Below are 17,881 nucleotides of genomic sequence, written 5' to 3' on the forward strand. Positions count from 1 at the left end.
ATCCCAGAAAACAACAGATAGATGTAATTTGATGCCATGTGCATAATGGAAAATAGTCTGCAAAGAGCACAGCAACTGTGATATGGATATGAATATCAATAAGAAAACACCTTCATCTTTTTGACTGCACAGCAATATTGTAATGACCCACTAAAGCTCAAGGTCTCTCCTCTCCCCTTGTCAATTTATTTCTAACAGAAAATTGTGATCTGAACAATAAATACCAACTGTGCTGACTGAATGATGGAACATAGAATGTCCTTGTCAATCTCCTTTTATAACCTGGGTTTCTTTTCTTTCCACACAAAGCATCTGCTGGAAAAATATTTATCTGTATTTCAATAAGTTATACATATCTAAAAAAAACTATTTTATGCTTATTATATACAGAGTGGATTTACTGATACTTGTCAAAAATACTCTAATTTTGCTCAGTGAAGTGATGTTGGCATAACTGGAGGCACAGACTCAATAAGAATTCTATTGTCATTGGGAAAGTGGTGTGAAAGTGTACCATTCATACAAACAAAACCAATTTTGTGTGTTTAAGGATTTGTGCATTTGTAATTTACTACAAAGTGGAACAGACACGTCACCCCCCCAAAAATATCACACTAGTGTTTTCCGTTTTACTAGAATACTGAGGCATTTTCAGCCTTACACTTGCCACTTGCATTCTTTAATTTTATCTGACTGGTGGAAAAACACAAAATTAAACCTTAGAACTGAGTCACTGGCAACTTCATTTAATTTCTTATTCCAGAGTACCTTCAGTTGTAATCAATTAGCTATTCACTTGCCCTCGGGGTGATATATAGCACTTATGAGTACTTGTTTTTGTAGCAGGAGTGATTCAGTGGGCCAAGGTCACTTTAAAACATTAGTTTGCTCTATTCAAAGAAAACATTAGCTTGTTCTATTCAAAGAAAACATCAGACCACTGTTTAAAACATGCAAGCATTAATCTGTACCACAAACTACAAGGAGTAGAGTACACATATATGAATAATTATACTCTGCAAGTTTTCTCATGCATTTTTTTTAGAGTTCAGGTATGAGATCCCTAAACTTTTATAGATATGGATACTCGCTTAAACTACTTTGATGACTAGTGCTTGAATTTGGTCCTAGGCTGTGTGACCTAATATTATGTATAAGGTTATATTGTCATATAGTTTGGGTTAGACTTAGGTTTCAGGCTGGTGCTTGAGCTACCGTTAGTGACAGAATTATGACTGTGTGTCAATGATGTATCTAGCACATGAAATAGGGTTAGCAGAAGTAGCTTTTATTAAAAAAAAATGACCCAGCAGTTCTGTGAATGGGATGGGTTAAACAACCTATATGCCACTTCTATACAAAGGAAACCTCTCTTTGATTATTGACCAGTTATCTAGTTTTCATGCTGGGTGGTGAGATATAGGCTTCTTTAAAGCTCTCCCAGCAGGTTCCATCTGGTGGTCCGAAAGCAATAGTCTTTTTTTTCCCCATCTATTGAAACGGACATGTCCTTTGTTCAGTCCTGTACCTCACCTGCTCAGTTCTCATTAATAACAGTTGTGGGTTTCTGACCTATACTGTAATAATGGAGTCAGAGCTGAGAAGGAGTTAGAGGGAGAATTTCAGATGATGAAGGTCCAGTGAACAAATGTGGGAAACAGCATTTATAAATGCTACATTTTACCTATAAGTAACAAAATGTAACTAACATGAGGAATATTGATTAAAACAATTTGGTTTGGGGATGTCAGTTAAGATTAAGTTAAATACATGACATGAAACTCCCTACTTTGTCCTGTCACTTGGGCATGTCTTCCTATGAGGCCCCATCAGAGTTACTGAACCATGGATATAGTGTTTACTGGCAATGTTATAATCATTTACCGACAGTGGGAAATTGTACAAACACATTATTATGTTTGCTTTCAAATTTACCCAGAAGTAAAAGTAGAAGCAGCTTCTACAGCAAAATGTGACTCAGGAATTTTAAATAAAGCGTTCACAACTGTACACAATCCCAAAATAAGCTTGTTAAAATGATGTGTGTATTACTGAGATGGCAGTAGGGGGTCTGATATTTACCAATCAGTGTCCAGGAAGTCACTTCCCTGTCCTTATATTTAGAGGCCATCCATTCAGCATAGGGATTAATCATCTCTATTCCAAGTATCATGCATTCTGTTCACTACATCCAGCACAGCTCAGACAGTGCTCTATGATTGTTAGGATATATATTCCTTTAATGTTATTTATCAGAGCAGTCATAGATAACACCATCTTGTTATCTTTGGACCACATTAAACCTACATGTACATTTAATAGTCCTAAAACCTGAGAGATCATTTCCTGTAACTATCTTCAACTACTGTAATTAATTATCTAAGAATGAGAATCCAGCCAGATGAAGGCAGTGTATTAAAAATTAAGCACTGTATTAAACAATACTATCAATGTCAACACTTCTCAAGTTTCATATCCATTACCATTACTAAAAGAGTATGGCTCAATGTATTTGGTAAGAGAACAAAGAATGAATCCATTACTAGAAGTGCTGTCTCCAAAGTATATTTACTCTTGTATTTTTTGAAAATATATTCTAAGCACTGTTTGTTAGATTACCATTCACTACATCCTTCTGCACCATTATCATTACCATTTATCTAGTACCGTGGCAGGCAACAGCCAACCCTAGGGCCACATGCAGCCCTCCGAGCCACATGCAGCCCTCCGAGCCATCACCTGCCCCCCCCCCCCCCCTCCCCGGCTCCATCCTGATCCACTGTCAGACTTGTTTGTTACAGCTTGTAACATTTGTTTAAAATCCCTGCTAATGTGTTATTACAGGTAGGTGGCTATTTCTTAGATTAAATGTATTGTTTTAGCTTATTATAATGTAGAGCCCTCTTGAAGGTTAGACGGCTGCACCATGAGAATCCTGAAGAGTATCTTATTGTCCATACCTTATCTAGTACATTCCAGACAATGACACCTAGAATCTGATTAGTTGCTATGGACAACATCTCCACCTTTCCTTTTTAGAAGGTTTAATAAATCTACCTTCATGTCTGACTTGCATTTTTGCACTTACAAACACAGGAAATTGTGGAAATGCTGTTTATTCTTTTTTTATATCATATGCCTATTGCTGAACATTTTTATTTATTTTATAGGTCCATGCATAAGATAATATGGCTATTTACTAACACATAGCAACCAATCAAACACTTCTTTCATTGTATAACTTGCACTAGACATATACAAGCAAATTGCTGATTAGTTGCTGTGGTTCTGTGCAAATTTTGGTCCTAAATAAATTAGCCAAGATGGTGGCTACTGCAAATTATTGCTGCTTCTAAAAGAAGGTGATGAGCCGATTGGGCAGTTCTGTACTGAATGTAGTTTATACACAATAATTCAACTCTCTCTGCCACCAAATAAATACAATATTGTTTAGCAGCAAAAGATGAACTTTAGGATGGATACTACACAGTTTGGTTGCGATAGTGGGCACTGGTGATAGTAGGCAGTGGTGAAAACATGCATTGGTTATATAGTAGGCACTGGTGATAGTGGTCACTGGTGACAGTAGACAGTGGTGATAGTGGTCACTGGTGACAATATGCAGTTTTGTCAGTAGTCAGCATGAAGATAGTGGGTACTGGTGACAGTAAGCACTGGTGACAGTAGACAGTGGTGATAGTGGTCACTGGTGACAATATGCAGTCTTGTCAGTAGTCAGAATGAAGATAGTGGGCACTGGTGACAGTAAGCACTGGTGACAGTAGACAGTGGTGATAGTGGTCACTGGTGACAGTAGACAGTGATGATATTGGTCACTGGTGACAATATGCAGTTTTGTCAGTAGTTAGCATGAAGATAGTGGGCACTGGTGACAGTAAGCACTGGTGACAGTAGACAGTGGTGATAGTGGTCACTGGTGACAGTAGACAGTGGTGATAGTGGTCACTGGTGACAATATGCAGTTTTGTCAGTAGTTAGCATGAAGATAGTGGGCACTGGTCACAGTAAGCACTGGTGACAGTAGACAGTGGTGATAGTGGTCACTGGTGACAGTAGACAGTGGTGATAGTGGTCACTGGTGACAATATGCAGTCTTGTCAGTAGTCAGCATGAAGATAGTGGGCACTGGTAACAGTAAGCACTGGTGACAGTAGACAGTGGTGATAGTGGTCACTGGTGACAGTAGACAGTGATGATATTGGTCACTGGTGACAATATGCAGTTTTGTCAGTAGTTAGCATGAAGATAGTGGGCACTGGTCACAGTAAGCACTGGTGACAGTAGACAGTGGTGATAGTGGTCTCTGGTGACAGTAGACAGTGGTGATAGTGGTCACTGGTGACAATATGCAGTCTTGTCAGTAGTCAGCATGAAGATAGTGGGCACTGGTAACAGTAAGCACTGGTGACAGTAGACAGTGGTGATAGTGGTCACTGGTGACAGTAGACAGTGGTGATAGTGGTCACTGGTGACAGTAGACAGTGATGATATTGGTCACTGGTGACAATATGCAGTCTTGTCAGTAGTCAGCATGAAGATAGTGGGCACTGGTAACAGTAAGCACTGGTGACAGTAGACAGTGGTGATAGTGGTCACTGGTGACAGTAGACAGTGATGATATTGGTCACTGGTGACAATATGCAGTTTTGTCAGTAGTCAGCATGAAGATAGTGGGCACTGGTAACAGTAAGCACTGGTGACAGTAGACAGTGGTGATAGTGGTCTCTGGTGACAGTAGACAGTGGTGATAGTGGTCACTGGTGACAATATGCAGTCTTGTCAGTAGTCAGCATGAAGATAGTGGGCACTGGTAACAGTAAGCACTGGTGACAGTAGACAGTGGTGATAGTGGTCACTGGTGACAGTAGACAGTGGTGATAGTGGTCACTGGTGACAGTAGACAGTGATGATATTGGTCACTGGTGACAATATGCAGTTTTGTCAGTAGTCAGCATGAAGATAGTGGGCACTGGTAACAGTAAGCACTGGTGACAGTAGACAGTGGTGATAGTGGTCACTGGTGACAGTAGACAGTGGTGATAGTGGTCACTGGTGACAATATGCAGTCTTGTCAGTAGTCAGCATGAAGATAGTGGGCACTGGTGACAGTAAGCACTGGTGACAGTAGACAGTGGTGATAGTGGTCACTGGTGACAGTAGACAGTGATGATATTGGTCACTGGTGACAATATGCAGTTTTGTCAGTAGTTAGCATGAAGATAGTGGGCACTGGTCACAGTAAGCACTGGTGACAGTAGACAGTGGTGATAGTGGTCTCTGGTGACAGTAGACAGTGGTGATAGTGGTCACTGGTGACAATATGCAGTCTTGTCAGTAGTCAGCATGAAGATAGTGGGCACTGGTAACAGTAAGCACTGGTGACAGTAGACAGTGGTGATAGTGGTCACTGGTGACAGTAGACAGTGATGATATTGGTCACTGGTGACAATATGCAGTTTTGTCAGTAGTCAGCATGAAGATAGTGGGCACTGGTAACAGTAAGCACTGGTGACAGTAGACAGTGGTGATAGTGGTCACTGGTGACAGTAGACAGTGGTGATAGTGGTCACTGGTGACAATATGCAGTCTTGTCAGTAGTCAGCATGAAGATAGTGGGCACTGGTGACAGTAAGCACTGGTGACAGTAGACAGTGGTGATAGTGGTCACTGGTGACAGTAGACAGTGATGATATTGGTCACTGGTGACAATATGCAGTTTTGTCAGTAGTTAGCATGAAGATAGTGGGCACTGGTCACAGTAAGCACTGGTGACAGTAGACAGTGGTGATAGTGGTCACTGGTGACAGTAGACAGTGGTGATAGTGGTCACTGGTGACAGTAGACAGTGATGATATTGGTCACTGGTGACAATATGCAGTCTTGTCAGTAGTCAGCATGAAGATAGTGGGCACTGGTAACAGTAAGCACTGGTGACAGTAGACAGTGGTGATAGTGGTCACTGGTGACAGTAGACAGTGATGATATTGGTCACTGGTGACAATATGCAGTTTTGTCAGTAGTTAGCATGAAGATAGTGGGCACTGGTCACAGTAAGCACTGGTGACAGTAGACAGTGGTGATAGTAGTCTCTGGTGACAGTAGACAGTGGTGATAGTGGTCACTGGTGACAATATGCAGTCTTGTCAGTAGTCAGCATGAAGATAGTGGGCACTGGTAACAGTAAGCACTGGTGACAGTAGACAGTGGTGATAGTGGTCACTGGTGACAGTAGACAGTGATGATATTGGTCACTGGTGACAATATGCAGTTTTGTCAGTAGTCAGCATGAAGATAGTGGGCACTGGTAACAGTAAGCACTGGTGACAGTAGACAGTGGTGATAGTGGTCACTGGTGACAGTAGACAGTGGTGATAGTGGTCACTGGTGACAATATGCAGTCTTGTCAGTAGTCAGCATGAAGATAGTGGGCACTGGTGACAGTAAGCACTGGTGACAGTAGACAGTGGTGATAGTGGTCACTGGTGACAGTAGACAGTGATGATATTGGTCACTGGTGACAATATGCAGTTTTGTCAGTAGTTAGCATGAAGATAGTGGGCACTGGTCACAGTAAGCACTGGTGACAGTAGACAGTGGTGATAGTGGTCACTGGTGACAGTAGACAGTGGTGATAGTGGTCACTGGTGACAGTAGACAGTGATGATATTGGTCACTGGTGACAATATGCAGTCTTGTCAGTAGTCAGCATGAAGATAGTGGGCACTGGTAACAGTAAGCACTGGTGACAGTAGACAGTGGTGATAGTGGTCACTGGTGACAGTAGACAGTGATGATATTGGTCACTGGTGACAATATGCAGTTTTGTCAGTAGTTAGCATGAAGATAGTGGGCACTGGTAACAGTAAGCACTGGTGACAGTAGACAGTGGTGATAGTGGTCACTGGTGACAGTAGACAGTGATGATATTGGTCACTGGTGACAATATGCAGTTTTGTCAGTAGTCAGCATGAAGATAGTGGGCACTGGTAACAGTAAGCACTGGTGACAGTAGACAGTGGTGATAGTGGTCACTGGTGACAGTAGACAGTGGTGATAGTGGTCACTGGTGACAATATGCAGTCTTGTCAGTAGTCAGCATGAAGATAGTGGGCACTGGTGACAGTAAGCACTGGTGACAGTAGACAGTGGTGATAGTGGTCACTGGTGACAGTAGACAGTGATGATATTGGTCACTGGTGACAATATGCAGTTTTGTCAGTAGTTAGCATGAAGATAGTGGGCACTGGTCACAGTAAGCACTGGTGACAGTAGACAGTGGTGATAGTGGTCACTGGTGACAGTAGACAGTGGTGATAGTGGTCACTGGTGACAGTAGACAGTGATGATATTGGTCACTGGTGACAATATGCAGTCTTGTCAGTAGTCAGCATGAAGATAGTGGGCACTGGTAACAGTAAGCACTGGTGACAGTAGACAGTGGTGATAGTGGTCACTGGTGACAGTAGACAGTGATGATATTGGTCACTGGTGACAATATGCAGTTTTGTCAGTAGTTAGCATGAAGATAGTGGGCACTGGTCACAGTAAGCACTGGTGACAGTAGACAGTGGTGATAGTGGTCTCTGGTGACAGTAGACAGTGGTGATAGTGGTCACTGGTGACAATATGCAGTCTTGTCAGTAGTCAGCATGAAGATAGTGGGCACTGGTAACAGTAAGCACTGGTGACAGTAGACAGTGGTGATAGTGGTCACTGGTGACAGTAGACAGTGATGATATTGGTCACTGGTGACAATATGCAGTTTTGTCAGTAGTCAGCATGAAGATAGTGGGCACTGGTAACAGTAAGCACTGGTGACAGTAGACAGTGGTGATAGTGGTCACTGGTGACAGTAGACAGTGGTGATAGTGGTCACTGGTGACAATATGCAGTCTTGTCAGTAGTCAGCATGAAGATAGTGGGCACTGGTAACAGTAAGCACTGGTGACAGTAGACAGTGGTGATAGTGGTCACTGGTGACAGTAGACAGTGGTGATAGTGGTCACTGGTGACAATATGCAGTTTTGTCAGTAGTCAGCATGAAGATAGTGGGCACTGGTGACAGTAAGCACTGATGATAATTTGCAGTGGTGACAGTAAGCAGTGGTGATAGTGGGCACTGGTGATAATATGCAGTGGTTATATAGTAGGCACTGGTGATAATATGCAGTGGTTATATAGTAGGCAATGGTGAGAGTATGCAGTGGCATTTTTAGTTGTATGTTTTTTGATATGTACGTTCTTACTACTTACTGTAATTCAGCAAATCGTCTTGCAAGTTGTTTGCACAGAAGCACTTAAAATTGGAATGTTGGTATTTGTGTAAAAAAACATATATGTGATATGTTATCACAGTGTGGTCAACATGCAGCTTTGGGCTTACAGAAGGATCACCTTATGGCCTGATGGCTAGACAGGTCCTGAATGAATACAAATGTCACATATAGATCTATGGAGTTCAATAGCTTACTGTAATAGATATTTTGCCTGTGCCTGTCTATTGTATATAATCTATTTTAGCTCTGACTGCTCTCAGTGACGTCAAGCTGTTCTTTGGCTCAGAACCCACTACAAATAGCAGCAGAAAAGGAAGCTAAAGTAATGTCTTGAACTTCCGTTAGTTAATGTCACATTAACCATGGTGCTTTGAAAGGCCGGTGTGTGCTCTCATTGCCAGCCACCTCCTCAGTGGCTTCCTTTCTCGTTATGTGCAGAATTCATCTTGATTACAGTTTGTGGCTTTGTGCCTCTGTAGACTTCAATGACATTAGCAGCTCACGCAAAGGACAAATGATCCAGTCTATAAAATCCTCATCATGATGTTTAATATTTATGTTGGTGGAATGGCAAGGCCATGCACATGATAAGGATTTAACAATAAACTTACAGCAGAACAAATGATACAGATACAAAATACGTATAATAAAAGCTAAATGTTTAAAGTGAAAGACCATTGTGGCTAGATATATTGTAGAACAGGACAAAACGCAGGCATTGGTACAGGGCCACTGTCACTAGAAGGGTCTGATTTGTCCAGGTTTCAGTATACAATAATTTACACATTGTTATAACTGCGTTTATTATGTCATATATGTTTTATAAATAATACAATTATTTGGTGTTTTTGTTCTAAATGTCATTTTTAGCTTTGTTTTCCTCTCTGACCATAGCCCTATATAAAGTAAAGTAATAGACATTATTGTAATGTTTGATTTCCTTTGCATGTTGTTTATTAAGGCTAACATTTCTGTATGCTTAATGTGAAATAATAGCTGCTTAATTATTTTTCCTTTACAGAAAAGCTTTATCTAACATACGAGTAGGTTCATATGAAAGTGCTAGCTGGGGATTTAAAACTTATACGTTTATAGACATTATATATTTTAAACTTTTGTACATTTACTATTAGGTTGGAATAAAATAAAAAAAATGTTTACAATACTGAAGGTATAACTCTCCTTCTCATGTACAAATAAAAAATAAATAAAATAAAACATACACTCATACAATCAAATAATATATGCACTAAATAAAGAAAGCACCTATCAGCTTAGGAGGTGAATCTGCAATCAGCCAATCAGAAAGGGCTAACCTGTACTGGATGGTGATGACGGTTGCCGACAAGCGTACATGGATCTCTGTGCAGTTCTGCATCTGTTTGCATTTATGCAGACACGTCCTTACTGTACTTAGACTATGTTAGACTGCCCCTTCCCTTCCCTGTCACACCTCTCCGGATGCACGTGTCAGATGTGAGCAGATCTAAATACACGCATAGATGTGCGGCTTGTTTTGTGCATATGTGCAGTACTAATTCGCGGGAGTTTCACTATGCAAACTGGCATACGTCACACTCAGCATCAGACACAACATGTCTTAGTGGAACCTATTGGATTTGTGGATGACAAAGTGAAATCTATCTTACACGTTCTCTTCGGCTGGGGATACACTACAGGTTTTTCACCCGATTACCAGGCCAATCACACAATAAATGACCATTCGGCCCGATATCGCATTAGTGTGTACGCTCCCACAATCAACGATTATCGTTCCAAAGCACTTTGTATCGTTTGACTTTATTTTATAAACAGACTAAAAATCTCGGTAAAAGATGGAACAATGTTGTCCCAATTCTGCAGTGTGTATGCACTCAGGACCAGCAGTGTAGGCAGATCTCCATAGAGTTTACAGAGTCACTATCTTTTCAGCCAATGGTTATAACAGATGAAGAGCACAGATCTGAAGGTAAATCTTGTAAAATCGTGTAAGTGTGTACACTTGAATCGGCCTGCTGATTACGACTTTCAGTCGTTAGTAAAATCGTTAACGATATTGCATTGGGTGAAATTTTCTATACTGTGTTCCCAGCCTTACTCTCAACTCATTAGCAATACTTACATGATAGCTAATTGGTTTCCGCAGGTTGTTGCACAATGCAAGTTTTGCTCCTATGTCAGTAAATAACTTCCATTATCCAGTAGGAATATATTGTGAAGCTAATAAACCACATAAATGGTTGAAGCTTTAAAAGTTTAGCAACAATTAACAGTAAATCAGGGGTTAAAAAAGAGATGTATCTGGAACTCTTTATACTCAAAAGAATTTAAAAAAAAAAAAAAGTAACATAGAATATCAGAATGATAAGATCCTGCAAAGCCATTAGGGCAATCAGTTGCTTGGAAACGAGCCACAAACTGAAGCCTGGTGCCTGGGATGAGTCACCTCCAGCTTTGCCTTAATGTTCCTCAAAGCAAACACTGTCCACCTGTGCAAAGATGACTGTGATCCTATTATGTGTCTGATGTAGAGACAAATGAGGTATTTTGTGAGCTGTATTTAGAGAATACAGCAGCTGTTTTTTCCATTCTTGAAAGCTTTGCAACTACAGTGGAAAAACAGAAATAATCTGTATTATAAGGCCAAAATTCTAAACTAAAATTGTTTTTTATTTTTAGCCAGAGGTTTAGTACTTCTAGTCTCACATTCACATCATTGCTTAAGTCTTCACCAGTCAATTATAACTTAAAGTGTTGATACATTTCACAATCTCAGTGCTGGGATAAGTGGGATATGCCTTTTTTTTTTTTTCAAATAAAGACAATGGGGGTCATTTACGTTACTTAGGTGTAATGACCCCAACTCCGCTGCCTGGGTGTCACTCTTGACTCCTCTCTCTCTTTTGCCCCCCACATTCAATCCCTCGCCCAAGCCTGTCGCTTCCAACTCCGTAACATTGCCCGCATCCGTCCCTTTCTCTCTCAGGATGCCACCAAAACCATCATCCATGCACTCATCATCTCCCGCCTCGATTACTGCAACCTTCTCCTTACTGGCCTCCCCCACTCCCACCTTGCCCCCCTCCGCTCTATACTCAATGCGGCTGCAAGACTCATCTTCCTCTCACGCCGCTCCTCCTCCGCCTCTCCACTCTGTCTCGCCTTACACTGGCTCCCCTTCCCCTACAGAATCCTTTTTTAACTCCTTACCACCACTTACAAGGCTCTCTCCCAGTCTACTGCCCCTTATATCTCTAACCTCCTCTCCATTCACACTCCTGTCCGCTCCCTGCGCTCAGCCAATGATCGCCGCCTCTACTCCACACTGATCACCTCTTCCCACTCTCGAATCCAAGACTTCTCCCGTGCTGCCCCCTTCACTGGAACGACCTCCCTCGCTCCATCCGTCTCTCTCCCAATCTGTGCTCCTTCATACGGGCACTTAAAACTCACCTGTTCCTCAATGCCTACCAACCATCCATTTAACCTCTCATCTCTTCTGCTCATCCTCCCTTGACCCTCATCTCTCTCCCCTTTGATTCACTGGCTCCCTTTTGTGCCTGACTTTGTTTACCCTCCCTTAGGATGTAAGCTCGAATGAGCAGGGCCCTCTTCCCTCTTACCTGTTCTTCTGCTCCGTCTCTACTGTATCTGCCCTCCCGGAGTTTCTGAAGTACTGGTACTGTGTGTTTATTGTTCTGTACTGTTCTACCCTGTATAGTCTACTGTATAGTCTACTGTTTGTACAATGTGCGGCGCTGCGGAAACCTTGTGGCGCCCTACAAATAAACGATGATAATAATAATAATAATAATAATAATGACGGTGCATTGGGTATAGAACAACAGGAGAGTATTTGTGTGTATTCAGTTATAGTCCTGTGCTCCCTAGCTTCTATCTACCAAAGGCAGCTTCTATATCCTTTGTCCTAGTGGTGCTCTCTGTTTCATTGTACATCCATACATCAGTCCTTAGACGTATCTATTCCTTATACATATAACATATTATGCTTTCTGGTTTCATTCACTATAAGAGTTCAAGAATGCCAGGTCTCGTTCACTGGTGTTCTGCAACTCTTATAGGGAATAGTCACGTTAAATACTTTTGTGTCAAAAAACGGGACTATAAAATCACTGACACATTCTCATGTACATCCTCCAATGTGGTGTACATGATACAGTGTACAACGTGCCCTGAGGGAATTTAGATTGGAGAGACCAAGCAGGAACTACTACGCAGGATGAATCTACACAGACACACAATAAAGAAAAGTCTGGACACTCCCGTGGGTAAACACTTCTCTGGACCAGGACACAGTATGACAGATTTAAAAGTCCTAATACTGAAAGGTCTTTTTAAAAATGACAGGGAATTTAACCACATTTAAGAACATTCCAGTCATTGACACAAGGGCTCAACCTAACACCTGGATTTATGACCCACTACTTGGACACACTTCACACCCCACAGCAAAATGACTCCAGGGGGTAAATGTATCAAGCTGAGAGTTTTCCGGCGGGTTTGAAAAACCAATCAGATTCTAGTTATCATTTATTTAGTACATTCTACAAAATGACAGCTAGAATCTGATTGGTTGCTATAGGCAACATCCCCACTTTTCAAACCCGCCGGAAAACTCTCTTGATACATTTACCCCCAGATCTCTGAACTCATAGGACTTTACACTTCCATCCATAACGAAAACCTCAGTTTTATTACTTTAGCTTATCTTAAGGATATATTCCCCTCCTCCCTGTACAGATTTCTTGATGTAATGGCTCTTAAATGTTGTGCCTGTTTCTTAGCCATTCATTTGTAAAGTTACCTGATGAAAGGGCCTCTGTGCTCCGACAGCTAGCAAATATAATAATAATTTATTTTGGTTAGCCAATAAAGGTATCACTCCTATAATACTTTTGTCTTTTTTGACACAAAAGTATTTAACATCACATAGATTTTTCTGGCTAACACGGTACTGCAATCATTTTTTATTACACATCCAGGGAATAGTCACCAAACACTCAGCCTGAGTTAAGCTGGTATTCCCCTGCAGCTTTGTTAAAAAGAAAGCTATTTCCTCTCCTTATAAAACTATTGTTACACTTGCTCATTGATGTGTCTTACTACGTCACTCTGTACATTTTAGCTACCCTTTATTGTATTGTCAATATAAATGTATATTTGTTATATTTATAGTCCATTGCATGTAATGTTAAATATTTGTTGTCGTCATCTTCTTTCTATTGTATTATAAACTTTAAATTGCTGCTGCCACGTTTGATCAAATTCTCTGGCCAAATAATAAAAACTCTGTGGTAATATTTGCAGCATGTGTGTGAAGAATCCTGTGTAAAAGTCTGTGTAAGTACAATACTTCAGACATTGACTTTTGTAATGAGATAGTAGGAAAGGTTTACTTCTGCAGACTCTTTGCAGGGATATGTCAGTTGTGCTTTGCTTAAATAACAATTTACTAGAAATTCTATCACAGATCTTGCCTTGACGTCACTCTGACAATGGTGTTTATAGCCTTTGTCTGCTTTTTAATAGTAAATTATTATTTTTCAAGCCCCCAGTCTGCTGTTTAAAGGAACCCATGGTTGTTGAAAGTAGGCACAGGGTCCAAAACACAGACCAATGGTTATATTTACTAAGCGGCGATTCCAACGAACCAACGATTCCCGGCGCTTTACCGTAAAAAAAAAATTAAATGCTAATTTTATTGAAGACAAAACCTGATGGGTTTTGTCTTTAATAAAATTGCCATTTTAAAAAATTACAACAAAGTGCAGAGAATCGCTTACTAAATAAACCCCTAGATCTTCAAACCAGTTCACACTTTAGGTATCTCTGAAAACATTGTCAATTCATACAGTAAAGTTTATTTTGCTGTTTTGGGAAAAAGAATCACAAAAAAATAAAATTTTTACATTTTTCTGTAAAAATCTAGTTAACTAAAGCTAAAAATATTCAACTAAAGTTCCAAAGGAACAGAAAACAATTTACAATTTTCTTGGGTGCAGTAAAAAAAAGTTCTTCCCGGTGAAGCTGATGCAGTGCAAGAAAGTAAAAGACAATATGAAATCAGATATAAATTTGGCCACTAGCAGCAAAGGGGTTAAATAGGGGGAAAATGAAATGTACTGCAATGACACATTTTTTCCTGGTTTCTAAATGTATCCCAGTATGTGTTAAACACGCCTCTATAGAACACAAACAGTTGTACAACCAGCTTGCTGTTACTCATTAAAGGTTGATGAGCTGAGTGGTGGAAAACAGTGAACATAGTTTAAATATGTATTTGACAGTGAACAGAAAAAACAGCATTGAGACTTATTTGTGCCTATCCTGAAATATTCAATTGCACTCAGATTGCTTTGATTGGAATAATTGGTAAAAAAAAGTAAAGAATTTAAGTCTAATAATATTTCTTTGACCGTGATACTTGTCTATTCTCCATCATAAATCACTTGAAGGGAGAATTGTTTTTTATTGTAATTTTAAAAACATATGTAAATAAATCATAAACACTTCATTGTTATATGTGAAGGATGAGCAACACTACCACCATATAGCAGATACCAGAATCTCAGACCCAAATCTATTTAGTTTGCACCATGCAGGGGCGCACGCAGGGGGGGTTTCTGGGTCTCCAGAAACCCCTCCCCTCCGCTAACTAAGTGCCCCACATAGCGGCACTGTACTATACAGCAGCCGCGGCGCTGTCAAAGAAGCGTCTGCGCCCCTGCCATGAAATATAAAATTACTACTAAAATTGTCATGAAATTATTAGTATAAAACACATTGTACTGAAATCATAAAACGTAATACTAACTTTTAAAAAATGTTTTATCTGCAGAGAACCTGGATACCATGATAGCCGTACAGACAAAGAACAAGCTTGGAAAAAATGCAGTGTATCAGAGTAACAAGGTTTCTGCAGGTATTGTTACTTTCAGCATGTTCTATTTGTCAAAATTGTGCCATTAATGTTGTAATTAATGTTGTAATGAACAGGACACCCAAACAATGATGTGATTGGGCTGCTTCCCTATTCCCTTCAAACTATTATTAACTGTGGAGACATCATTTAAAGTGTCAGAGCAGGACAATGGCAACATTGCATTTGCAATTCTTACCAGTCCTTTATACCGTAGCCAAAGAGAGAACAGTTATCTGCATCATTTGCAATTACTGAAAATACATAAATCATAAATAAATATAATAATGCAACCTTTAAGGGATATTAGTACTCAATAATGAGTTCCGTGACCATGTAAAACAAAGCTGCTATAATAGTATTAGTTGTTTTATGACAAAGAAAACAGTGTAGTATTTTAATTTCTCTTGTGTTACATTTTGCTTTGGTATACTTCCTTTTTTGTTTAATTATGTATTTATTATTTTATGCGATGAAGACAAGGACTATCACAAAGATGTGTGTCTTGTCAGGAATCTATGTGTGGCAGGATGCTATACGGGGGGAGGGCTGGGAGGACCAGGTGCAGGGTTGATGTGAAGTGTATTTGTGATCAATACAATCTCTAAAAGGCAAATTTGAAGGACAAAGATATGAATGAAGGAGATAAACTGCAAGTATTGTTCAAATACAGCATATGTGAAGTATATTATCTCTGACATGGCCAGTGTAGTGGAAAACAGTATCTTTGATACATAGTGATGCCATAATTTGGCAAAGATAAAGATATAGGGCCTGATTCAAGACTCATCCTGCCCAGACACAAATATTACACAACTGCAATTGCACAGAATTCATATCAGCACGCATCTGACACTTAGGACCTCTTGCGACTTCAAAGGTGGAACGGGGGAGAGAAGGACTAACATAGAACATGTACACTAAGGGGCATATTCAAATGTTTGTTTTCCCGCGCCGCGGAAAAACTATTACCGGTAATACGGTAATAGTTAGCTGGATTTCAGCTCGCGGCTTAGGAAGCTGCGAGCTGAAACCCAGCGAGTAAATTACCGTATTAACGGTTTTTCTGTGCACAATTACCGGAATAATGGTAATCGTGCGCAGACTGCGAGATTCTCTGCGTTTCCGCCGAGAATTGAATATGCCCCTAAGGGTATGTTCACACAGTTGAAACTAATTCAAGTCCTGTGTGTAGAAGAAATATGCCTGTTTTCAGCAGTACAGGACAGGGGTAAATGCTGGATGATAGCGATGACCGACATGACAGTGTCTTTGTATACTGCCTTTCACATGTGTCTCATTAGCTAACACAGAACCACTGTACGCACTGAAGATTTATTTTAAATGAGCATTGTATGCACTGTTCACATTGAAGAGTCATTTAAATATTTTAAAATAATAGATAACATTTTAAAAAAAATCTTAAATAGTCTATATGGATATTGAAAAAAATTATAATTAAATTTGTTGTATTTTTTTTTTAGTTGGTTTGTTATTATATTGTTACTAATTATTATTTTCATTTATGATCATATAAAATTTATGAGTGTTCTGATGTGAATTCATTGTTAATATGCGTGTAATAAACATTTGCTCCTAAAATACTTCAGGCTGTTGTGTGTCTACGCTTATGGAAAATACACACTGTTTTTATATATATATATATATATATATATATATATATATATAGAGCATACTTCCAACCCTAATCAAATCATGACATATCTTAAGAAACTTTTGGAATTGAATACGGGCAGAACTATGCCAACCTTGAGTCCTCTTCTTTAACACAGACATAATGCCCAGTTTGCTTTCTGACTTGAATCAGGTCCACAGTATCGATCTATCTATATATAGTATCCAGGTGCTTGTCACTCCAAAATAACAGATGTACATTACCCTTTTGCCTTTCTCCGTACTTCATTGTGTGGATAGTACAATAAATAGATTCCAGGTGAGGCGGCATTCAAAGATTTAGGACAGACTGTACTTATATAAAAAAAAAAAAGCTGTATTTAATCCATTCCCAATGGATTAAATACACCTTTTTGATACAACTACATTCTGTCTTAAATCCTTGAGTGCTGACTCACCTGGAATTTATATAATATATAATATAGTGCAATTGGACCAAATAGTTATTGTCTCTGTTTTGCTAAAGGATTTGAAAGTATTTACATAATTGGAATATCAGCACTGATCAGTGGTCTTTATTGGAATTGTAAAATCAAATCTATGTGTAATGTATGGTATGATAAACTACAGCATTATGTATTATTCATCTCTCTGACTTCTTGGAAGCAAGGCCAGATTAACAATGGGTCTGATGGAGCTCTAGGCCTCCATACACAAATAGGCCCATCAAGATTAGTGCCTTATTTTATTAGATGGAGGTTTCTGCGTGCGATATTTGACTGGCAATGCAGATATCAGTGCAACATATGATCGGCTATACAGGTAGCTGTGCAATTTATGAGAGGTAATGAGGGTATCGCTGTGTAATATATGTCTGAGAATTGGGTATCTCTGTGCTACTTATGACTACCAATGAGGGTATCTGTGCTTTAGTTGACTGTGAATGGCCATATATGACTAGAAATAGGTATATCTATGTGCAGTATATGGCAGAGGGTTATATCTGTAA

The 17,881-nt window shown here is 39.7% G+C and overlaps 1 protein-coding gene across 1 annotated transcript in view; it reads left to right on the forward strand.

The window, feature by feature from the left end:
* Positions 1-17,881, forward strand: part of SCG3 (secretogranin III) — a 40,783-nt gene that overhangs the window by 13,084 nt on the left and 9,818 nt on the right. Inside the window, exon 9 of the mRNA XM_075207998.1 lies at positions 15,157-15,240. Within this exon, the coding sequence (XP_075064099.1) occupies positions 15,157-15,240 (84 nt within the window). The remainder of the gene's footprint in view (positions 1-15,156; positions 15,241-17,881) is intronic.

Source organism: Mixophyes fleayi, chromosome 4 (genome assembly GCF_038048845.1).
Source record: "Mixophyes fleayi isolate aMixFle1 chromosome 4, aMixFle1.hap1, whole genome shotgun sequence".
NCBI lineage: Eukaryota > Metazoa > Chordata > Amphibia > Anura > Limnodynastidae > Mixophyes > Mixophyes fleayi.